Genomic DNA, 26,434 nt, shown 5'->3' on the forward strand with positions numbered 1-26,434 from the left:
TGTGGTTTAAAATGGCAAAAACTCCCAGTGTTCCCTGCATGTCTCTGTGGCTCTTAGGCTTGACATTGTCAGTGCTGTAAACGTCTCAGTTACTTATATAGTTATCTCTGTGCACAGCTCTTTAAAGCTGTTTCCCAGATAAGCCTCATAGACAAGTTGTTCACACAGCTCTTATACAACACTGAACAGTTGTGATTTTGCTCACTACTGAGAATTTGCACAAGTGCTTTCAGAGCTCTACACCATGACATCTATTATTCGTCAGTCATAATTTATCATAATTTATCGGGGTTGGGGGGGTTAACACATTTCCTACACTGAACTCCCAGCAATGGACATGAAATCTAATGTGAGTCAAATATTTTGCATAACTTGTATTTGGATTGTGACTGGAAGCATTGCTGTTATTCAGTTCAAAGTATGAGGATATCACAGTGGCATAAGATTCAGTTTGTTACCCTTTTGTGAATGTACAGTGCCTATGGAAAGTCTACACACCCTTGAACATTTTTCACAAAGCACAGTGTCAGTGCCTCAGAGTTTCATGCTTTTAAAGTAGGATTTTATACTCTTATCTACATACCAAACTTCACACTGTTAAGGGGAAAAGGGATTTGTTGTGAAAAACTTTGTAGATGAAACTGGAAGATGAAGACAAAACCTAAATATCATAGTTGGATAAGTCTTCATACCCTTGAGTTAATACATGCAGGCAGCAAAACCTTTCAAGTTCCTTGGGGAGTGTTGTTGGACAGCAATCTTCAAGTCATTCCACAGATGTTCCATTGGATTCAGGTTGTGCCTCTGACTGGGCCACTCAAGGACATTTACATTTTTGTTACTTAGCTACTCTACTGTAGGTGCTTCAGGTTGTTGTCATGTTGAAAGGTGAACATCCGTCCCAGCAGGAGGCAGCAGGTTTTCCTCCATTCATTTTCCCTTCTGTCTTGATAATTGCCCCAGTCCTGCCCATTTGAAACATCCTCATAACATGATGCTGCACCACCATGCTTCACAGTAGAAATGCTGACCTTTCGGTGATGCACTGTGTTGTGTTTGAAACCAAACATAATGCTTCACATTTAGGTCAAAACATTCAATTTTAGTTTATTCGGACCACATGGCTTGTTTTCTTGGTCTTTCTTGATTAATGGCTTCCTACTTGCCATATTGCCATACAGGTCAGGTTTGTGGAGTGCTTGGGATATTGTTGTCACATGCACACTGTGACCAGTCTTGGCCATAAAAGCCTGTAACTCTTGAAAAGTTGCCATTGACCTCTTGGTAGCCTCTCTGATCAGCCTCCTTTTTACTTGGTCATCCAGTTTGGACGGACAGCCTGATCTAGGCAGGGTCTTGGTGGTGCCATACACCTTCCACCGATCTGTGTATTTCAGGGATTTTGAGGGATGGTTGAGTATTCGCTTTGAAATGCACATCCCAGCAAAGTGAACCTATAGGAACTACTGAATTTACCCTGAAATCATGTGACTTTCTAAAGTTTAACACAGGTGGAGGCCTCTGAACTTGGTGTGTTATTTTGAAGGTGATGGGTTACACCTGAGCTATTATGGGATTGCAATTACAAGGGGGTGGACACTTATCCAACCAAGCTATTTCAGGTTTTATTTTGAAATAATTTTTGACACATTTCTAGAATATTTATTTAACTTGGAAGCTGTGGGGTAGAATGTATAGTTAAATGGGAAAACATATTTTAATGCATTTTAATTCCAGGCCATAAGACAACAAAAGGGGAAAATCTTAAGGGGACTGTAGGCACTGTAGTGAAAGTGCAGCCTCCCCATGGCACACCCTACCAGAAACACCACACAGGGAAAAACAACAAACATTCATCTGTATGTTGTTGTTGTTTAAGGATTTAAACCAATTTAAAACAACCATTGACAATTCATTTTTAAGTCTCAGTTTTGTTTTACTGGTAACCCAAGCAGAAATTTAGATTATTTATTTAAATACATTCTTAAGAAATGTAGTCATGAAATTAGCCTTTCGTATTTATGTGTTTGAGGGGGAGAGCGGGTAAAATGATTACTTAAAAAATCTTAATTTGTATTTCTCATTAAAAAAGGTCTTTAGGTTTATTTTAAAATGTTTAATGTAAATATTTCTATGTGTTCATCCAAAGTCATCCTAATTTTCAGTGCATTCCATTCATCAAAGATTGAACAATAGGAAGACATTTGATTATGTACACTTTCATCTTTTGTTATTCATGCATTGATTTGATCTAAAATGTGATTTATTGTGGCAATTGCAATCTACCAATTCTAATCTGCAAGTCCCTCTGGTAACTTACCCTTAACTGTGGGAATTGTGGGCCTCTGTCAATAATTCTCTGTGTTATGATAATGTGTAATACTTAGGATCTCCCTTCTTTTTTCATACTTTTTTCTATTTCTCTATTTTTCTTTCTCTCCTCAGAATTTGCTGATTCTGGTGAGTTGAATATATTTATTCTTTAATCATAGCAAAGCTGTTCATAGCCCTGGCAGTTTGGACCTGGCTCCCCCAAATCTCTCCCTGGTTGATCTTCCCCTGTTTGCTGTGCAATGCGAATGGGGTCAAATGTGACAGAAGTTGTTGCTCTCAGATTTGATTGTATTGTTCTTATTTTAAATCTCTGCATTTTACGGCTTTTGCTTTGCTTCCCTTTTCCATTTTACTTGCCCCTATCATTTCTCTAGCCTCTGTGTATGTCAGCTGTCTTAGCCACTGCTCCTGATAGCAGAGCTGGTTGCATGGAAATCTAACAGCACTGACATTGCACTGATTTGGCTGAACTCTCGGGGGTGGCGTTTCCAAAGCAGTTGCATAGTATACAATTGCATTGCTCTTTTCAGCTCTTTACCTCATGAGACCTCTTACATTTTTGGCAGCCTGTCTATCCATCTCTGTTGTATTGACAGTGTAGCTGCTGCTGGAAAATATGAATGCTGAAAAATGTATTACCTGTATTATCTGTTTTTTGATGTGCTTTGTCTCAGTTTTATGGATTTTAAAAGCTGAGGTCTATGTCATGTCTTAAAATAAAGCAAGGGATCCATACAATTTTAGTTTGAAGAAAATTATTAAGAACCTTGATTTGTTGCAAAGTAAGTTCTTCTTCAACGGAGGAATCCTTGTGATATGAATGGGCTACGGGTTGGACTTTTACACCTTTAAACACTCCCAGAATGGAGTTAGACAGCTTGGGTTTGTAGTTGTAAATCTTAAACACAGAGATGTAATTTCTAGGAGCTATGTAAAGTAATCTACCAAAATGAAATGTAGTGAGTTTGTAATCCAGTATGTTTCTGATGGGTTACCCATTGTCTGTGTGTCTGTGTTGGGTAACTCAGTGCATGTAATGGTTATCAAACATGTGTGTGTTGGATTATTAAGGGTTTGTGTGTGTATTGGGTTACCCAGTGTGTGTGTTGCGATACTTGGTTTGTGTTATGGTTGTGCATTGTGAGTGCTGGGCAAATTCTTGCAAGCTGAGCCTCTGAGCCAGCAGGCCATGGCCACCCTGAACCCGGTAGCCACATGGAGAAGCGGGACTCACACTGAAGCAACTTCTTTAGACTGAAGCTCCAGACTCTACACAAGATGTTATTCATGTTTTAACATGAAATGTGGTTTTCATTTGTATATCCTTCTCTGTGTCCTATTTATTTGCCCATAAACTCAGTTCTCTTGGGCTTTTCTCCTAGATGTGCTTGCAATATCATCCCTTCATGTGCAAATATCCACACCTGGACACTCCAGTAGAGTCACACTATGGAATGGCCTCTTGTGACAGAAGTCACCTCGGTTTTTCCCTTCAAACAGCTTGTCTAAATCAACTGGGGACAGTATCAAGCATTGAACTTAAATAACTTCTCACACTGAAGACAGTTAAAGCATAGCCTCTCATCTAATCTTTAGACAAATAAATATAGATCAATGATTTAGTGTCTGGTACATACAGAAAAATCAGTCCTGAGCTGCATGATGATCCATGTTCTGCTCACACAGGGTTATGTGTATCTGTCTATTTACTTTGTCCAATGAGATCACTCTGTGCAGATAGAGGGGAGTTAGGGAGCCATCAGAGACTAGGGTCAGTTTGCTGGGCTGTGGCTGGCCCTGGTCTGGCTCTAGCTACACTGTGCTGCAGTCAGACTGTTACTCAGCCTGTGGGTGTCAGGGGCAGCGCACTAGCACTGGTCAGCTGTTTCACATGGAGAGGGGAAGGCTGTACCTGGTGTGGTTAATCACTGTCAACAATGAATGGATACAATTACAACAGAGACGAAGTCACCATTACAGCAGCAATAACAGAATCATTCAATCATATGCACAGTATTGCTAAATTGTTCTGGCTTAGTATTATTTCTGGAATATACACTCACCTAAAGGATTATTAGGAACACCTGTTCAATTTCTCATTAATGAAATTATCTAACCAACCAATCACATGGCAGTTGCTTCAATGCATTTAGGGGTGTGGTCCTGGTCAAGACAATCTCCTGAACTCCAAACTGAATGTCTGAATGGGAAAGAAAGGTGATTTAAGCAATTTTGAGCGTGGCATGGTTGTTGGTGCCAGACGGGCCGGTCTGAGTATTTCACAATCTGCTCAGTTACTGGGATTTTCACGCACAACCATTTCTAGGGTTTACAAAGAATGGTGTGAAAAGGGAAAAACATCCAGTATGCGGCAGTCCTGTGGGCGAAAATGCCTTGTTGATGCTAGAGGTCAGAGGAGAATGGGCCGACTGATTCAAGCTGATAGAAGAGCAACTTTGACTGAAATAACCACTCGTTACAACCGAGGTATGCAGCAAAGCATTTGTGAAGCCAAAACACGTACAACCTTGAGGCGGATGGGCTACAACGGCAGAAGACCCCACCGGGTACCACTCATCTCCACTACAAATAGGAAAAAGAGGCTACAATTTGCACAAGCTCACCAAAATTGGACAGTTGAAGACTGGAAAAATGTTGCCTGGTCTGATGAGTCTCGATTTCTGTTGAGACATTCAGATGGTAGAGTCAGAATTTGGCGTAAACAGAATGAGAACATGGATCCATCATGCCTTGTTACCACTGTGCAGGCTGGTGGTGGTGGTGTAATGGTGTGGGGAATGTTTTCTTGGCACACTTTAGGCCCCTTAGTGCCAATTGGGCATCGTTTAAATGCCACGGCCTACCTGAGCATTGTTTCTGACCATGTTCATCCCTTTATGACCACCATGTACCCATCCTCTGATGGCTACTTCCAGCAGGATAATGCACCATGTTACAAAGGTCGAATCATTTCAAATTGGTTTCTTGAACATGACAATGAGTTCACTGTACTAAACTGGCCCCCACAGTCACCAGATCTCAACCCAATAGAGCATCTTTGGGATGTGGTGGAACGGGAGCTTCGTGCCCTGGATGTGCATCCCACAAATCTCCATCAACTGCAAGATGCTATCCTATCAATATGGGCCAACATTTCTAAAGAATGCTTTCAGCACCTTGTTGAATTAATACCACGTAGAATTAAGGCAATTCTGAAGGCGAATGGGGGTCCAACACAGTATTAGTATGGTGTTCCTAATAATCCTTTAGGTGAGTGTACATCTATACATATAATTGATATACTGTTGCTGCTGCTGCTGCTACTACTACTAATACTACTACTACTACCACCACTACTACTACTACTACTACTACTAATAATAATAATAATAATAATAATAATACTTGTAATAGTAATAATAGTGGTTGTACTATTTTATAATAATAATAATAATTTATTATTATTATTATTATTATCACATTTTGGTATATTGAGAGTTCAAAGTTTTGTAGCTTAAATTTTGTAGCTTCATGCTGAATTAATAATTTCTAGGTTGTGATGTTGCAATGTTATGCATTCTGTAGGTCAGGGTTTAGTTCATGCCGCAGCTCTGTCACCTCAGAATTTGAGTCCGCACTCTGGAACCTCTAAGCACAGCTCCTCATGACAATGTAATGTGTGCATACAGTTTAAAAATAATTGTGAAGACGATAACGACGAAGACTCAACTCGGTAGCCCCTCCCCACCGGTTGCACTTGTCACACGCGGCACTCCTTTTTCTACAAATTAAGCACAGCTGTAGGTGTACCTTGAGTTTGAACCATTGGCCTGTTCTGTGCAAGACCCCTCCTCTGAAAATGCTGGACTTGAACACAGTGCTGAAATCCCTGCTTTACACACTTGCCATCTGCACTCATTTAATAGGCTTATTTTGTATATTGATCGGTGGCATTCCTGTCATATGCCATTATCCTCTATGGCTGCATCCAGGCTGGGTCGCTGGCCTTTATGGAAAGACGTGTGACCCTGCAGTCACCATTTGCATGGATTCCATGGTATTCTAGGAACCAGACATGTGAACTAGAAGCACTGGTCTCTGTCTGAGTGTCACAGCCTCTCTGATGTTCCAATAAATCTGTACTTCTGCCAATTCCAGACCAACATTGATAAATACTCGCTGCTTCAGGCCTCGTGTTGCCACATACTTTCTGCTCCTTTATGTAACACCTACCCATCAACATGCAATAGGATCGATGTTAAAAGCTTTCCACTCTGGTACCTAGATAGACTACAAAGGTCAGCGAGAACTGACAAAGTGACACTGGTAAACAACAGCAATCCCCCCCCCCGAATACCAAGTGGCATTAACAAATTAAAGGCCATCCATCCATCCATTTTCAATAACTGCCTCATTCAGTACAGGGTCACGAAGAGCTGTAGCCTAAAACGGCAGACACATATATAACATCTATACAATGTTCTCTTAAAACATATATACCTGTAAAGTCTCTTACATTGCAGAAGTACACCATCTATCCTTTATGAAAGTGAGCCACAGTAAGCAGTAAAGTAGCAACCAGCAGTTTATCTTGTTATTATACTTGCATATCAAGGCATGTCTTCAGAAAGACCCAACCTTGTTCTCGTCACACACAGTCTGCAGTCAGAGAGGTTTGGCTGTAATCATATGCTCTCTGTGACTCAAATTCTATCTGACCTTCCTAAACAAATTATATTTGTTTCTGTTGTTTGCATATATTTGGTTTTTCCCTATAGCTCCCATTCATTGCCATAGAGTACCATTTCAGAGAAATGTGTCTGAATGACTCTGGTCCTGATGACCCACAGCCTCGAATCCCCTGCTCAGCACACAGACCCAGATTTTCAAAGATGTAACATTTATTACATAGTGAATGTCTTCTCCTTAACAATTTTGATCAGGTCTTAAATTTCATATTCTATGCTGTAAATCATCATCATGGATTACATAATGCCAGCTGTGCTTTGTATGTTTAATGCATCAAGAAAACATACAAAGCTGCATATTTCCAGTTGCAAAACCATAAAATGCCATCCTTTTTACAGCCCTTAAACTACGACATTACAATGTTCATTCAAGTAATTAAATTATAAACTATACTATTTAATCTGCTGCAATGTGTGTTTGTGAGTGTGTGTGAATATATTTACCTCATTACCTCTGTATTACAAACATCTTTTTCCTTATATGATAGTGATTTCCAGCAGTGTAAGAAAGTTCTACTTCATCAATAACTACCTTCATTGAACTGTATGAATTGACAAGGTCTCAATGTCTTTTTCTTTCATTTTCACATTTTCTTATTACCTTACACTTGTGTCTCTTACTGTGATGTTGTAGAACTTGGAACATATGGAAAGCTAAAATATTATCACACAATGACTGAAGAAGGTAAGAGTTTTCCAATTTTTCCTCCACATTACATTTTATTTCATTTTCATATTATTGCGAACGGTTTTATGTCTTCTTACCATTTTTGATACATTTCATACATCTATTGTAGCAAGATTTTGCTAACATTAGTGCACATCATTGTAACCATCACTCATTAATTATTATTTTTGGATTCATGATTATTTCAGTTAATGCTGATTATGAAAAGATTTGTTTATCTGTTTATGGTAGACAAACAGAAATGGTTTTCCTTCACTTTTACTGGCATGGCAAGTGCATCGGCAGCAGCACATATGAATCGGACTTTCAAAACTGTTAGAACTAGACAGGAAGAGGCATGGATTGTACTCAGAAACATCACTTTATATCTCTGAACAGTTTATTCTCCCACTAACTCAGAAAAGCCCACAAGCACAGTGAATGAGCGCCGATTGCTTGCTCTTTCAATCCAACAGGACTGCTAGCCTGTGGTAGATGTTCCATGTTTGATACCCTGAGATAAAAATGTCCTTGACAATGAATCATATTAACTGTTGTCTGAGAGTTTAATTCCAGTCCTCACCTCAACTTCAACCTATGTTTTATTTGTTGTTACTTTTTATGTTCAAGCAGGATGCTATGGGAATTTCTATTTGTCCATGATACCCATACTAAATTTGTATTACATATAATAGTTTTAACAGTTAAATCTTGTGATTTCTGTTGTGATAATGTGTTAGAGAATCTGAGTTTGGTACTGTAGAAAATGATGCATCTTAGCATCAGTGGCAGCGCACGCAGTGCACGACTGCATTTGCTGGTCTCAGTCATGACTGCTGATTTCCTCTTGCTTTTCAAATGTGTTGGCTGCACTGCCTGAAACAGGAGAGATGGGGGTGGGGTGTGAGCAAGAGGTTTTAAAAGGGTATCGGTTCACAAATTTGTAAACAAACTTCAAAATCAGATTCTGCAAAAATGTGAGTTGTGTGCAAGATGTTGGAAAATGCCTAGAGGATCAAACATTTCATCATTAATTATATTTAGGATTTTAACAGTCCATGCACATTGGGTACCAATATAAATGTGCCCAAGGAAGTGACAGAACATTGTTTAAAACTTGTTTCCATTTGTGTGAAAAGTGACTTCATCCACCATCTTCTGTGGAAATACATTTCTGCTTCAGTATATCAGTATACTGTATATAGTGGCTGCAGAGGGTTCACTGAAATGGTGATCTTCCCTGAAGACATATAAGCTTACACACTAGTTTTTAAAGTACCAAGGAAACCATGCTTATTTAAGTGCCCTACAGATTAACCTGCCTGTTAGCAGCTTTAATTGATTGTTACTTATAAACTTATAATTCATATATTGTAAAGAACCTATACTGTAATTTTAGTTAAATTACAACTGTAATACTATGAAATATAATGGCTGGTAACAGTTAAATATAACTCTTGGCATTTTAAATGGTTGAGAAGTGTATTGATAAAGCCCCTAGAACTGCCTACTCAATTGCACGGTTGAGACAATGTGGTATTGTGACTCATCGATCTCAGAGAAAAACATTGTTTTCTTCAACATCTTTTGCTTTTGCTGGATTGTGTTTCTGTCATTCTTCCAGTTTCTGCTTCTACAACTAACACTTAAACCTCAAAATCTATTAACGAGCTGTACGTCAATCAGTGCTTTAGTCACTAGATATGAAGCTAGAGAAATGCAGTATAGATGCATTAATAGACTATATTTAAAATACTGTTGCCATGTAGATTTCAGTGCATTGTAGCAGCCGCTAAGGAGTTGTGAGCTGAAGCCTTTAAAATGTGCATTAGCCTTATGAGTCATATACCACTGTTGGTAAAACTTTTTTAAAGCTCTACAGAAAAAAAAATATGTATGTTGGTGGAGAGATTTTCAAGAAAGTGAAAATAACTGTTACACTTGAAGCATAAACCACTAAAGGCTGCACCAGATGAGCATGGTATGCCTTGTTTATAGGTTTTGATGGAATACTATTTTCTTGGGTTGTAATTCCTGAGAAATGTTTCCAGGCACTTGAAATGTCTAATACACAGGACACCTCTGACCACACTCTCCATCGCACATGTTTACTACATTCATATAGGATGTGTATAGCATCTTAGTGAACTTTGCAGAAAAAGGTAAGGCATCCAGAAAAAATAATTGAATAATGAATAATTATGAATATTAGCTGAAAATTATCGATGAAGAGCAAACACTGTGTGGCATCATCACACGGACAGCAGACCTGAGATTAAAGTCTTCAGACTGGGTGCTTTAGACTTATAACTTTCAAGTTTAAAAACTTATAAGGATGACAAGATTGAGAAATACAAGAACATTACTTATTATATTAAAGCAACACATTATATATTTACACCATTCTCTGATCTTCAAAAGTTTGATTAATATAAAATAATATAAAATATAAAAGGTTAAAAAAAGAAAAAAGAAAACAATATCAAAGAATATAACTTATTGTATAAAAACAGTAGAAATGTCACCAATGCCCTCATAAGGCCAGTGGTAGATGTGTGCTGTGTTAGAGGAGCCCTCAGAGAACTCCTGTTGTTTGGTGATGAACTGTGAAGTGCAAATTTAGTTTCAAATGTAGTTCAAAATATATCCATCACATTTCCTTGCAATGGAGAAACAGACATTGTTAGAACAGCCCCAGGCTCGTGCAGTTTTCCCACTCAGAGGTACCAGTGCAGGGAGGTCATTTGCAGTTCTCAAAGAGAAAACTGCATAGGGATAATACGTGACATTTCCCATTATTGATATTGTAGACTCAGGGCATTGTGTGCAGGTCGGCTGCTCTGTGTCTGAGTGTCTCTTCTCATCTCTGAGGAATTTGATGTGCCCTTTGACGCTTCGATTTTCTTCTCTTTCCATCTATAATATCCACTTACTATACTGGCTGTATAATTATACCAGGATCCATTCTGCACAAAGCATTAAAATGTATTTCTGTAGTCAAGGCACCATGATTGAAGCATGATCCAAGTGAAAAGTAGAAGTTGATTACAAAATAATCTCTTAAACCTCATTAGGGTCAGTTCATAAAAAAGTTTTTTTTTTAAATAAAAACATTATATATCTACATCCTGCACCTTCAGTAATGTAAATGAAACAATTTGGATACAGAAATCAGGCTTTAAACACTTTGTGACCAAGTTCTTATTTTTCCCCTAAAGCTTTGCTTTTCTGTCAGCCGCTCTGTGGAGTTGTGGTCATATTACTGCGTTGCATGCTGCTTGGTGTTGCTCAGTCAGACGCACACAGTCATCCACACCACAGCTGAGACTCTCTGGATCATGAATATCATATTCTCCTTGTGTTAGATTTGCACGACTGCATGATTCTCTGTAGAATCTTACTCACAAAGTTATTGTTAATATGTTTAAGAAAGAAAAAGGCCCTTGTTTTAGATGTGAAATGGTGGGACAGTGTCTGTGACAATGAGACTGGACGCTTCACTGGAAGTAATAAGGGCACTTTCGTATATAATCCACACTTAACTGGAATTAAAACCGTATGTACTCTAATATGTAAAGAAGTGTTCCTGGTACTCTACATGTTTTGACAGTGAGAGAAATGTCTTTCTGGAGCTTCTTACAGTTGCCAACCCCAATCATAACCCCCATAAACTAATTAAATTATACATAAATAATCTGACCCTGTACCCATATTCTGTAAAACTCATTGACAGAATCTTACCTGCAGGATGCTGAGCCATTCCTTTCATACTTCTAGTCACATTGCTCAAGGAGTTTGGCAGATTTCTGCCAGTTTGCTGCAGTAGCTTTTGTGTAGGCGATTACACCACTGCTCTGTAAACAGAAGATCACACCATTCCTGGCTTTGACTTCAGATGACCTTACACTACTACTAATAATAATAACAATTATATATACACACTGATCAGCCATAACATTATGACCACCTGCCTAATATTGTGTAGGTCCCAAACCAGCCCTGACCCGTCGAGGCATGGACTCCACTAGACCTCTGAAGGCGTGCTGTGGCATCTGGCACCAAGACGTTAGCAGCAGATCCTTTAAGTCCTGTAAATTGCAAGGTGGGGCCTCCATGGATCGGACTTGTTTGTCCAGCACATCCCACAGATGCTCGATTGGATTGAGATCTGGGGAATTTGGAGGCCATGTCAACACCTTGAACTCGTGATTCATCAGACCAGGCCACCTTCTTCCATTGCTCCGTGGTCCAGTTCTGATGCTCACATGCCCATTGTCCACTGCGCTTTCGGCAGTGGACAGGGGTCAGCATAGGCACCCTGACTGGTCTGCAGCTACGCAGCCCCATACGCAACAAACTGCGATGCACTGTGTGTTCTGACACCTTTCTATCAGAACCAGCATTCACTTTTTCAGCAATTTGAGCTACAGTAGCTCGTCTGTTGGATCGGACCACATGGGCCAGCCTTCGCTTCCTCGTGCATCAATGAGCCTTGGCCGCCCATGACCCTGTCGCCGGTTCACCGCTTTTCCTTCCTTGGACCACTTTTGATAGGTACTGACCACTGCAGACCGGGAACACCCCACAAGAGCTGCAGTTTTGGAGATGCTCTGACCCAGTTGTCTAGCCATCACAATTTGGTCCTTGTCAAAGTCGCTCAGATCCTTACGCTGCCCATTTTTCCTGCTTCTAACACATCAACTTTGAGGACAAAATGTTCACTTGCCGCCTATTTATATATATATATATATATATATATATATATATATATATATATATAATAACTCAGGCCCTGCATTTTATGCAACCTGTTTCTTTCAATTGTAATTCAACTGCTATGCACTACATGTCCCTGCATCTTGTGAAATATTTAAACACATTTGAAGTTAATTTGAATAATGTCACTGGATTTGTTTACGATAAGGCTAGTTACATCATCAAGGCATACAATGATGTTCATGTAGGTTTACTGCCAAATTCAGTACATTTGACTTGTTATGCCCACACAATAGACATTGCCAGAAATATCTGGGTAAATATTTTTGCAGACAAGTTGGTTGAAACTGTTAACAAAATGTTTACATTGTCCAAACAGAAAACTATCTTTTAAAAACTACTTGACAGAAGCAACCCAACCGTAAGTCTTTTATCCATAGAGATGCCACCTGCACCAGGCATAACACAACGGGGCACTTGGTATTCTGCTGTAGGATATCTTTCAAATACATACCAGGCCTTGTGGAAAAGGACATGCACATTTGACCAAACACTGTATTAAAGGACCTCCTGAAATTGCTTACAGATGTGCTGTACTTTTAACTATTTCATTAACAGATTATGTGCTTCTGCTAGTAAACTGAAACATTTAAATGATTTATTTACACATTCTAATAAATACAATTGAATAAGATGTAATAAAGCAGTGCATGTCCCTTTAAAAAAACCTGTAGTGCAGCGGCCGCTTAATCAATGTGCCAAGATCACAGGTCACATACAGCGTAGGGCCCTCACAATAACAATCATTTTTTATTTTTTATTTTCCTTTCACAGTTAAATTGTCCAGAAACATATAGCCTAAAAACATACCTCCACATTGTGAGCTGTTTTATAACATGGGTACATGAATTGCACCTCCCATACGCTGCTTTATGAGTCATTCTCTTTAGAAAGAAAGCACTAGAAACTTGAGTAATAGTCTGCCTTGAGCTATTTCTGTTCATCTTAATTGGTAAAAAAATATAAATTTTTACTTATATATAAACAGTGTTTGTTCTAATCTTTATTAGTGAGGCTGTAAATCACATGTATGATCTGTGTGTTGAATTTCAGTGAGTATTGTTCATTACATGATAAAGCACCTATAGCAAAAGTTAAAATAGGATATAGCAATACGAATTGGAATGATTTGTTCAGACCAAAGTGAATATTATTTTTTATATATTTAGTGTACCCATTAAAACTAGTAATTAATCAGCTATCACATTTTAAGCTGAAGTAGATTTAATATGAGACCATAGGTTTAATAAAAAAAGATTATTCATGGTAAGTCTGTTCAGACTGCATCTGCTAGCAGTATGAACCAGATCTGTTTTTCATGTAATACGTGAATTCACTGAATTACAGGCTCAGACGTTTGCTCCAGAAGTCTGTTATTGAGGCAGGCTAAACCCACACTTTACAACTTCAATAACAACAAACTGGGCTGTTCTGAAATAGACGCACAGTGCTCTGTCCTGTTATATTTCATTAAAGATCTCTTTGACAGGAATGCCAAGGTGAATTAGACTAGAAACAACTCAGTGTGATATATACATTTGTTTTTAAACTATGGCATTAGTATAGCAGAAAACATCATGCTCAAAAAGCACATTGCAGTCCTGTGCAGACTGTTGTCTAATGCCATTGAATTTTATGAATTCCCATATAAAAAGTGTTTGCAGACAACATTTTCCTTAACCTTGAAACAATTCAAACAAATGTCTCTCTCAGAGGGAAATTACATGAATCCAGCAGATCTGCCAACAGTAAAAACACTTGTTATGTATGTAGAACTGGCAGATTAAAAAAGAAAACAGCAATTAAGATGGTTATCTTCATGGATTTATAAATAAACCTAAAATAACATGATTATTAAAAATATATAATTTGACGTAGAACAAATGTAACTTTTGACACCCAGGTTGAAATCTGCAGTGGGATGTTATTTGCATAATGAATGTCCTTGCTTTCCATTTACTTTGTGTCCCTCATCTACCCAGGTGTTTCAATGTTCTGTTCACTACCAGTTTGTATATTTATGTATGCTTTCATGTTAATTTCAGTATGGCCAGAAAGAAGGCAGTTTACATGAAGACCTATAAGATCTGACAGTGCCTGTCTAATGAACCTGTCTGCTGCAGTCAACAAGAACATCATTTATTCTCCCTTGTCTTAAAGCAGGAGACACAGTAATGCAGTTTACACTGTGATGAATTCCATGCATTGTACTTTGTACTGTGTAATATACAATATATGATTTATATGTATTATACACATATTTAGTCAATTTTTTCTGGTAAAAGCTTTCTTGCCCTTTTATGGAGCTCCATGTCTCTTGCTTTTCCACACTGCTGATGACACCAGGTCACCTTTTCTTCTGTCACAGTAGAATATGATTCTTCCAAGAAATGAAAGCTACAACCTATGAATCAAAGACCTTATGCTGCATTTTGGTATTTCTTTCTGATATTCACTCATTATAATGCCTAGATAAGTGGTTGAGTAAAGTACTTTAAAAAACTGAAGTAGTTTATAACTGCAGCCTTTAAATGTGTGCATTTTGTACCTTGAACTTGAAAGATTTATTTAATAGAAATAATTATGTGAAAGTATCCATTGCATGTTACAATTAAAATAGAACAGTGAATGTAACACACCATTTAATTTTGTTTAAAGTGACATGTGAGTAGATGTAAGTAGAGTAAACTTTTTTTGTCCACAGTGCTAATTCTATTATTAGTTTGTAAAATACAGCAGCTTTCTGTGATGTTTCTTTATAATTTATATTCTTCTCTGAACCCTCTGTTCTGTCCTCTTGCCAGCACACCGCCGTGATATATGCATCTGTCTTTCAGTGCAATCATAAATAAAGGCTTTTCACAATTGGTATTAGCCATCCCTTTGCATTTATAAGTTTTACTTTGCATTAACTGAATGAATATTCATTGCAGATTTAATATTAATTGCTCTAAAGCACCGCCTCACCTGTCACGTTACTCCACTTTCTTTTAAACTCTGCCTGCACAATGTTCTATGGATACTGGTCCTGGATTTGATGGAATATTCAATATTACAGTTGTGAATAGGTCAATGTTTGGAAATCTTTTAACAGGTGTCAATTATGGAGAATTATAATTAATTAATTTAAACTATTACAATTGTAACGTACTGTACATGGGAATACTCAAACCTTAAAATTAACTGTTATATTACGAAAAAAAATAAAGGTTGGCAAGGAGGGTTATAATACAGAGCAATAGAAAAACTCAAAAAGAGTCAGACAGACAGACAGACAGACATTGACCCCCCACCCCAGGCCCCCAGCACCCCATGAGTTTCCATCACAACCCTCAGCTCATTCCTTCCAGTCTTTTTTGCAATTCTTCTGATTCATTAGCAGATAAAATGTATGTATGTATGTTGGTAGTACATTATGCAGTGAATTGTTGTCAAATTGACTTTGGTAAATTACATCCTTATCATAATTTGCATTGCAGGGAGATTTCGAGAAAAGGCATCCATTCTTCATAAGATTGCCAAAAAGAAATGCCAAGTGGAGGACAGCGAAAAAGTCAACGGTATGGCAAACCGCGCTGGTGAGTAAGAAGCACAATGCAGGAAAATGTACCTGGATATTTACTGATAGATGTGTAATTGCCCTCAGAACAGCCAATTGATGAAGATCTGTCCTCAAACACACAGTGCATTCTGTCAGAGGGCTTTTATCTTCCCATCCAAATAGTTACCATTTTAAATGTTGAAAGGCTGGTTTCACAGACCCAGATTAGCACTAGTCATGGACTACCCCATGTTACTTTAGGTATAGTAGTCCTAGACTAGTGCTAATTGAGGTCTGTGAAACCAGCCATGATTGTTTCTATAGAAGGTGCTGCTTTTCATTGCATCCACACCATATGACGGCCCTACATGGATCTGGTCAGTTTCAAAGGTTTTGAGTTATCACCTCGGCCTAAAGTTATTTTATTTAAGTAGATTAAATGTAATTATATTTTTATGGAAGAAAGGTATAGCTCACATACATGACATGTGAAATATGATTATATAATAATCTTCCCAACATGATTTTTCAAATGGATTTATCAAGAGACCAATTAATTTTCATCTTTCCACTTCAAAGAAACCAGATGTGGGAAGCTCTGAATCATATTCATGGATGTGATGTTCCAACTGTAATCAAAGTCTGTAATCAAAAGACTGACATGACATTCATTAAAGGGAACAAATTATGTTAACAGCACCACTTTGCAATATTATCATCTTGTCCAAATACACATGTATGACCTGTATTCATGTTCAACTGCTTTGATGTGTTCTCATTGCATAAGAATAAAGGTAACAGTCAGTAATATTGCTGAAGCAACCATTTGCGCTGCCTTTTCAGCAGTAAAATCTGACGTTCAGGGAAACAAACAGAATGGTCAGGCTCAAAGTCTCGCTAATTGTGTATATTAAATTGCAGTGTTAGTACCAATAAATTCAACATATTTAGCAGCTCTATGACTCCATTTTGTTCTACCCCTTTCACGTTTTTTCGGTGATAGAGAATGGTAGAATGTGCATATAAACAGGGTATATTTACCAAAGTATGCTATTGTGTTGATAATTACAAAATAGCACCCAGCAGGCCAGTGCCCTATTGTGAAACAACAGCTGACCTGTTACAGATGAATCCCACAGTAATTTGTTTCCTAATCATCTGATTAAATGGCTATTCATTCTGTTTTATCTAAAGTGCTAGAACAAATTTGAATCCCCACATGTGTGTTTTTCATTAGTCAGAGGAATCTGGTCAACTCAGTATTCGGGCATTAAACTGCTGGTACAACTGCTGGATGAGATCAACTCCATACAATAGCACAGGCTGTGGCCGGCAGCCATGAACTGCAGAGAGACTGAACTGGTCTTAATCCATGCCTCTGTCTTGGTCTTGGTCTCTGGCTTGTGTCCTCCACATTTGCCCATTACCTCCTGCTGCTTCACCATCTACCAATATTTCACTCTCACGCCTGGGTTGTCGCTCCTGTTCATCTGTGACATCTGCTCCAGCTGCACTGCAAGGGAGAGAAGCCAGCAATAGTTTTACCAATGGGTAACCAGTTCTGTTCGCTCCGTCAGCCCAATCCTTCACTTACCCACAGTATCTCACAGTGTCCCTCTTCAGTTTAGGTCAGGTATGCACATGGTTTTAGTTGCACTGATGAATACATGGTAACCCCTGAACAGTTCCACAGCATCTGCTGTTTTAAGTAAAAAACCCTGTTCCTCTTTCACAGACAAAGTCGACCTTCCAAACAGCGCCAATGTAGAAGTGGAGGTAACACCCCCCATGCAGAATGGAAATGTGTCACATGGAATCGAGGCTGATGGGCAGGTAAGATGGCATGTATGTTGGAAATAAATACAAATACAACTTACTGAACAGTATGTCTTATACAATTATTAACATTTAACACTATTTCCTTATTAGTATTAAAATTATTTAGCATTTGTTTCTTTCATCACTTTCTGGACCTCTATGTTTAATGATTAATAAATAAAATGACAGCATGAAGTCCCAGCAGAGTGACAGACCCCCATACACAGGGGGTTAGGATGCTTTGCCAAGTCTGCAGGCTATGATGTCACCATGAGAGGCTCAAGTTGTGCACTATATGCCCTGTTACATATGTATTCTTGTATCAATCTGTAAAGCACTCTGTGGCTACCCTACATAGGGTGCTATACAAATACAAATGGACTGATTGATTGTACTCCAGAGGAAGATGAACATGGAAGCATAGTTTCCTTTCAGTGTTGCAGTTTTTCTAACCGAGTTTTGTTTTAACTTGAAAAGAAGTCTGAATTGTGATTGAATTGCATTAGCCTATTAAACAATTAAATTAGCCTGTTTCCAATTATGGGATGGTACTCTAAACTGTGTGCCAGTTACTCACAGACCTGTGCAAAGCCTCCTGTTGATATTTCCATTATGAATGATAAGCCAAGGTTGGCCCCCTGCTCTGTTTGCTCTATTATCTAGTTTGCACCTGGCAAACAAGCTAACAGATGGCAGGATGCAATTTTGAGATTAGTAACTGTGTTTTCAAAGTCATGCCAAGGAAAGAAAATCAGTAGGAGGGGCCTAAATCTGGGTTAAGACTTGCTTGTTATGAGCAGTCAGAACAGCTCATGCAATGACAGTGTGATCTCTGCTGCAGTTACGTGTTCACCTCCACACAGTGTGATCTCTGCTGCGGTTGCTCATAGCAGCTAGGACCTGGCCAGGCTACTGCCATGCTGTGGTTAGTAGATCCAGCACAGGATCCTGTTTTTAATGCAGAACTGACTCCTGCAGACTTGTGCATGGCAGAGCAGCCCTGACTCCTGTGGTCAGACTTACAGGTGCACACATGGAAACTGGAAGTACTATTTTTCCCAGTACATACAGATTAATGATGCAAGAACAGTCCCCCGCCTGGATTATTTATGTGCTCAGAGTCTTACATCTACATTTTCCTGGATCCTGAAGGTCAATGTGTTATTTCTACAGAGATAAACAACAGGCCTGTCCATTTATCATCTACTGTTCAGTGGTGCCATACATACACAGCATATTTACCAAAACTTAAAAATCACCAGAATTAGACAGAATATGAAGTCTTTGCAACAGGTAAAAAAATAAAAAATAAAAACGTACTCATTCAGTTTATAGCATTTTATACAATTACTGGTTTCCATTTCTCCCTGCAGCCATACTATATTTGCACTGTATATCACTCCATTGTTAATGCTGAATAAACCATTTACTATGGTAGCAAGCCAACAGTGCTTTTTATTTAATTGTCCTGCATTGATTTTTTCAAAACACTGACCTTAATCTTACTCACAAAATAAAAAAGCTATAGTCATGCATTTAGTGAGGAGAGTTAGAAACTAGAGTTTTGGTATGAAGTGTAGGCTAGTGCCAGATAGTGCCAGCTAAAGGATCTCAAGGAGGTTGAATTACACATAGGAATGCTGCCTATTTGGCTGTGCAGAAGAGCTGCATTCAAGCATTTTCCAAAGCAGGATGGATTGTGCCATCTGTATGGTTACTGTTACATGAATGTATTGTGGCAACTATCTAATCCTTCTACACAGCTCATCATAGTTTTACAATGTATAAATATAATCAGGGTTAGCCCCTTACCATTAATAATAACCTATTATATCAGCTTTGTGCAGTTGCTAGCCTGTTTCATTACTAAACTGGGACTGTATTGGTTATTTTTCCTCTTTACTTTACTTCAAATGTATAGCATACAAGTGAAACTGTCTGTGATGAAATGTGTGTCACCCAGTATACAAAAGCATTGATACAAAACAGATCAGAGAGCCATGAACTGGTGCTTGTTTGAATTTGAAGGTAAGCTTAACAAAGGAGTTGTCATGGTTTGGCTTAAACGTCGCAAGCAGTATCTCCCTCAACGGTGCGGCAGTGTGGAGCACCTTCTCCCAGGCTGTCAGACTCCTGCTCATGTGTGAAGACAGACAGAGAAGGGAGCAGCGTGGTGGCACGTTGAGCCTCGTCAGACACAAAGTGGGAGGAAATGGAAAAGAACCCGTCACGTCTTTCACTGTCCCTTGTGGGTCTCTCAGTTGAAAATTAAACATGTACATTTGTTATTCTACAGCATTTTGAGTATCTGGGGACACAAAAAGAATTTCACATTAACGCCATTCAGAACAGAACACAAGGAAATGGTGTTTGTTCTAAAAAAAAAAATTTAAGTCACCTGAGTGTGTCGTTATGTTGTGTTATTATTATTGGATTTTAAAAATATATTGTAGTCCATCTACAATCATTTTCTTACACATTTGGTCAAAATATATATAAAAACATCAACACTTTTTGAAGGTAATATGTTTCTGAGGAAATAGGGACACCACTTAATTCATAGCACCCACTTTTTATAAAATCTGATCAAAAATTACATTTGATGAGGATATTACCTGTGTCCTGTATCAAACACTGTGAAGCACACAAATACTATACAAATGTTATTAAAATTATAACTTAATTAGGTAAGGGATTTTTATAAATCATTATATTTAGTTAATAAGCAAGGGATACTAAATCAGTCATGAGCTGACTCATTCTGGTGGTCAGTCGGGGGTTGCCACTGCTTTTAGCTGATTATCACACTGGTGGCCTGTCTGGTGGTCAGACTGGTTTTGAAAACTGATTATCAGGCTGACCATTAGACTGGTGAGCCCAGAGCCAAGGGTCAGACTGGGGTCATTCAATTAATCAGGTTAATTGACTGACTGGGTGCCAGAACTGATTGCCAGACCAATGGTTATACTGGTGATCAGAGCTGTTTATCAGACTTAGAGTCTGTGAGGCATTGGATCCCAAACACTGGTCCTCTGGTTCGTAGCGTATTTCATCCTTCACCCTATCACATTCATCTGAAATATACATTAAAAAAAACATGACAAAGAAAATAATTCTAAATGCCTCAAAACAGGGCAGCAGTGCATAGTAGCGGTCAGGGCTCTGGACTCTGAAGCAGAGAGTTGTGGGTCCAATCCTAGGTGGGGACACTTCTGTTGTATCCTTGAGCAAGGTACTGTACCGCGATTGCTCCAGTAAAAACACAGCTGTATAAATGGGTAATTGTATGTAAAAAAATATCTGATAGATTGTTAGTCACCCTGGATAAGGGTGTCTGCTAACAATAATAATAATAATATAATATATGGAAAACTACTGCCTTAAATTTCAATATCAATGAAGAGGAGGCGACTTCAACACCAGGAATTTTACCACCTCTAACAGAGTGCCAGAAGGACTGTATGTTAAGCTAGTCTTCGTTAAGAAGAAATGCATCTTGACTGCTTTTAGAAGATGACATCACCCCCTTATTAACTTGGTAGAGTGCCCAAACCCTCTGCATCAGGGCTGTTAGCGTAGTGAGTTTGTTTCTTTGCTGGTGGGGCTATATGGTTCAGGAGCTTGAAGACAGTGGTTCAGATTTAGATTTGAAGGAGGATTTCAATGTCACTATGGCCCTGATGTAACTGGTCTTGTGGTACTGCAAGTGAGTTATTTCATTGCTATTGTTCTGCTTAGTCTTAACTGTATCAGCACCACAGGTTAGCAGACTCAATATTAAAGATATAGTCCTCTGACACCCAGTTCCAATCACCATTTCAGAAGCAGTTAAAACACTTTCCTGAGCCAGAGGTTATTTTAAAACAGAAAAGCCACTGTCAGCCCTCTCCTTTAATAAGGTTTCCTTGACAACTAATTGCGGTTTGATTGGGTGTCTTTTCAAGCTTCTGAAGGTTCTCCAAGCAAAGCAGTCTATATTTACAGTGTAACATGTAAAGGATTTACTGAAGATATTTTAGTTCAGCAGGTCTTTGATTACAGTCACTTCCAAAGTAAAAAATACTATACTTAATTATAAATTGTTGATTTATGCAATATCTTAGACCTCTTTGGTTACCAGTTCTTGATCAAACTAAATGATCTGAGCTTTCTCTAATAAAAAGCAGTTCTACCATTGACAGTGATTTAGAAATTAAGAAAAGTCTGTGAAGAACAGAAAGGGAGGAATCAGGGATCCATGACTCATTGTATTGGTTGATGTTTTTGAGTCTGCACAGACTTTTACCTTTCATGGAATAATATAATTTTGTCCAAAACAGAAGAGAAAAATGATATGATGATAAATAAGCCTGTGTTGTTGATTATCCCTCAATATGTGTCAGTTTCTCTTGCTCTTGTTATCGCTCTCAATCTCCTGAGAACATCCTCCACAGCAGCAGAACAGAAGAAACTCCAGAGCTCAGAGCTATATACTGGTTCTGCAAAATTTTTATTGACAACATAAGTTGTCTTTTTTATGCATTTATAAGATATACATTACCATGAAAAATTGAGTGTTTGGATTTCACGAGGACAATTTGGTCAGAAAGTTATACTTTTTTTCTGTACAAAGAACATTGTTCAGAGCTCTTGAGGATAATCCAAGTGCGTTTTGGCAAATTTGAGATGAGCATTCATGTTCTTCTTAGTGAGCTGTGGTTTCTGCCGTTCTATTCTGCCATGAATACCATTTTTGCCCAGTGTCTTTTTAATGGTGGAGTCATCAATATTGACCTTACCAAGGCAAGAGATGCCTGGGTGTTGATCTAGAGTTCTTTGTGACTTCCTGGCCGATTTTACGCCTTGCTCTCAGAGAGATTTCTGCAACTTCACTGTACTTCTATGTACAACTAAAGCCCACAAAAAGATCTGAAAAAATTGAATGTAAAAACATGAAAAATGCAGAAAGAGGGAAATGTTTTCATGGTGCTGTCGAAGAACAATCAGTCTTCAATCAGGTTGGAACGTTAGTTGCAATGCCTTTAATACACGCAGCGTGGAGAGGAACAGTGAATCAAGACAATTCCAAAGTCGCTCTGCCTTCATTTTAAAAATCAGATGCTTTTTTACACAAAATCAAAGATCTTGTTATAATCAGAAAGTCATTACTATATTATCTTAGAGAGTTAGCTAAGTAGAACATATATCATTATAGGACAGAGTTCATAGATCAACACATGGATTTAGGGAGCAGGCACTTAAATCATACTGTTTGACATTGTCTTCAAGATTCTCATCATAAATTAGAACAGAAATCAAACTAACTTCTGGCCTGACCTTCTAGCTTGACCTTATCTTTCTTAAGTATACAAGAGAGAAAAACAGGTATGAGAGAAATAATTTCTAACTTTCCTTCCACAGTGCTGTATGTAGCTCTTCTTTTTTCTGTTTCTTTTTGCCCCCTGTCTCCTACAGCGCAAATCACGCTCAACAGTGGAAGCAGTAAGAATGTCTTTGCTCCGTTTTCAGGGAGGTGATGATGGGGATGATGACGATGACCAGCCTCTCAGCCTGGCCTGGCCAGAAACAAACCGCAAGCGCTGCACCTACCTGATCATCATGCCCATCGTCCTCCCGCTGTGGCTCACTCTTCCCGATGTCAGGAAACCAGTGAGTTGCCAAACATAACTGTCTCACAATTCACAATCCAACAGACAACCCCAGAGGGTTAGCAAAGGTCCTGTTCAAACACGCTGTATAACTGGAAGGTGAAAGTGCATATATTTTATTCAGGTTTGTGAATGGTCTAATTTCATGGCCTGACATGCATATTCAAGAAATGTACTTTGATAAATCATGTCATTTAAATTCTACTTCAGGAGCCAGGAATATACTTTTACATGCCACACCATCAGGGACTTTAATTTACAGATCTTGTTTTCAAAGGCTGTGAAGAAGCTTTCCCTGTATTCAATATTCATGGATAAAAGAAATATAGAAAGAGAAACTGTTAAACAGACCACATCCATTTTAACATACCAAAGCCTGATACAGGGAGAAATAAAATTAATTTTATGTTCACCATCATATAACATTAAATCACATAATAACATGCTAACAGGTTTGTGACTGTTACAACAGGATACTGGGAAAATTATTACCACCTTGTGTAATATATGGCAAGTTGTCAAATTGGTTAAACATAGTTGGTTTATAATTGGTTACCATAGCTGATTACCCGTTTAATACATTGCAGACAGACCTACAGGCTACAGAAATCCTTCCACTCATCTTTTTCAAAGAAAATTAATAAACATGAACACCAAATAAATTGTAGACTTGATCAGCAATCAGCCTATTTAAAGGACTTGTGGAGGTTCTATATATCAGAAGTAGATTGTGCAGATTACAGTGATTTGTATGGAAAACAATAATTAAAGGGAAAGTAACAGTAGCATTTTAATCCATATCTGTTTAACTATACTTCCTATTAACAAAAAGGGGCAACTTAACCCATCAAATTAAATCCTAATTTATTTTTAAATATTCAGAATGCAGAATGCATTTTTTTTTTAAATATTAAATGTTGTTTGTTCATGTAGTTGTATGTATACCATGTCTCATTCTCTGCCTATACAATGTATTCATTTCATGATCATTAAACTTGACTTGTGACAGAAAATGAGTATTCAATGAACAGGCTTATGAGTAAAAATGTAAACAACACTTGAGTGTTTAATATAGATTGAGATGGAAAAGCAGGAAATCTGCTTCTGTGGTTTTATGGTTAAAGTTACGCAAGCTATTGACATTTTTATTTCTTTAAGAGAATGCAATGGAGCACACAGTATGATGCCAACACACATAATAAATACGTCATTTCTGCATCTTAAAATGGATTTATGAAGTTCCATTCATGTTACAAATTACTGACAAAAATATTAAGAAGGTCTGAAAAATGCATATTCACTGAGTCACAAGTTGCTGCAGCATGCCAATTTACATTTCAATAAAAGGAAATAAGTGGAATATTAATGAAGCTGCACTTGGCACTATTTCTGTTGTATCACAAAAGGATTTAATTTGCTAACAGGAAATACAATTGCAAAGAATGCTTTACTCCAATCATCCATACATTGCTCTGAACACTTTGTTACTAGAAAATACAATATAGGAAAATAGAGCATTAATGAGAAATATCCGCATCAGCTGCAAAGTTTACTAAAATACACCTGCATCAGCACATTATAACCAAGGCTTCCAAGTTTGCATCCTGAATTAAAATATTATATTGTTATGTTATAATTATATTATATATCAGATTAATTAGGTTAGATTTGACATTCACAATCTCTTTTGCTAAATGGCGACATTAGTTTGTCATACTGCCAGGCTAATCCAATACAAAGTCTGAACAGAGAGAGAGAGAGAGAGAGAGAGAGAGAGAGAGAGAGGCCCTCTAATTACATGGAACAGTACAGATTAATCTGAAAAAAGACTGCACGCTCAATTTTCCTCATCTGCATTCAGTGTAGAAGCTGTGTGGGCAGCAGCTCTCTTAGGGTTGGTCAATAACCAGGATGTTTTTAATTATGAAGGTTCTTGGTTCTGTTCCTTAAGTTTATATATTCTAATTTGAAACTAAATTTTCACTGCTGTGTTTCAGACCTCAAAGAAATTTTTTCCTATCACATTTTTCGGCGCCATCTGCTGGATTGCAGGATTCTCCTATCTCATGGTCTGGTGGGCACATCAGGTAAGGTATCTCCTATGGATATGAGACAGGTCAGGTCTGAACAAGGGCCCCTCTGGGACTGAAGGCATCATAACTGCTCAGAATGGCTGAATGGCCATGCAGTTGCGCACTTGTGTATTTAGACATTTATGCCACTATTTTAACAGAGAGGCTATTCATTCATACAATATTGGTAGTAACTCTCCTCCAGGCCATTTTTTCTACATCTATGAATATACTCATGCAATACAGAGAGCAGGAAGGGCTGTATTTGGTGAACACTGAGGCTGATAGGGAGACTTGCATTAGAAGTAGATGTCATTCTGTTTAGTGCTTTAAATAACGACTTTATATATTATGCATTACTAGGAGCCAGTGCAAATAAGTGATAACTGAAAATGATACTGCCTGGAGGGGGGGCAAACATTAGGACTAGGCCTTAAGATGTGGAACCAGAGATTTATGTTCTGCTATAATGTATTATTTATGTATGTCTTTATTTGCATATTTAGTTTCAATCTGTAAAGCACTCTGTGGCTACCCTGTGAAGGGTGCTATACTAAATTAAATTGATTGAATTGAGTGATTGATACACTTGACTGCAAAATAATAATTAATGCTGTTAATTTAGTAAACTGAGTGCATTGCATTCAAAGTCACAAATCTAAAATCATATGAATATGTGCAAAGCTGTCAAATGACAAGAAGTTAGAAACTGCAGACTGTACAGTAATTGTTCTAGGAAGGCCAGATTAACCAATGTCCTGAAATAGTGTAAGCTCCTTATATCTTTTTAAAGGTATTGGATTGAGTTATAAGTAGAGAAAGTGTTAGAA

The 26,434-nt window shown here is 38.1% G+C and overlaps 1 protein-coding gene across 2 annotated transcripts in view; it reads left to right on the forward strand.

Annotated features, from left to right (window-relative positions):
- Nucleotides 1-26,434, forward strand: part of slc24a2a (solute carrier family 24 member 2a) — a 75,159-nt gene that overhangs the window by 42,969 nt on the left and 5,756 nt on the right. Inside the window, exons 5-9 of one of the 2 annotated variants that reach the window (XM_066720922.1) lie at nucleotides 2,446-2,460; nucleotides 16,005-16,103; nucleotides 17,802-17,899; nucleotides 23,393-23,533; nucleotides 25,530-25,619. In XM_066720922.1, coding sequence (XP_066577019.1) covers nucleotides 2,446-2,460; nucleotides 16,005-16,103; nucleotides 17,802-17,899; nucleotides 23,393-23,533; nucleotides 25,530-25,619 — 443 coding nt within the window. The remainder of the gene's footprint in view (nucleotides 1-2,445; nucleotides 2,461-16,004; nucleotides 16,104-17,801; nucleotides 17,900-23,392; nucleotides 23,534-25,529; nucleotides 25,620-26,434) is intronic. The other variant, XM_066720923.1, reaches the window with a different exon arrangement.

Source organism: Amia ocellicauda, chromosome 13 (assembly GCF_036373705.1).
Source record: "Amia ocellicauda isolate fAmiCal2 chromosome 13, fAmiCal2.hap1, whole genome shotgun sequence".
NCBI classification, from domain to species: domain Eukaryota; kingdom Metazoa; phylum Chordata; class Actinopteri; order Amiiformes; family Amiidae; genus Amia; species Amia ocellicauda.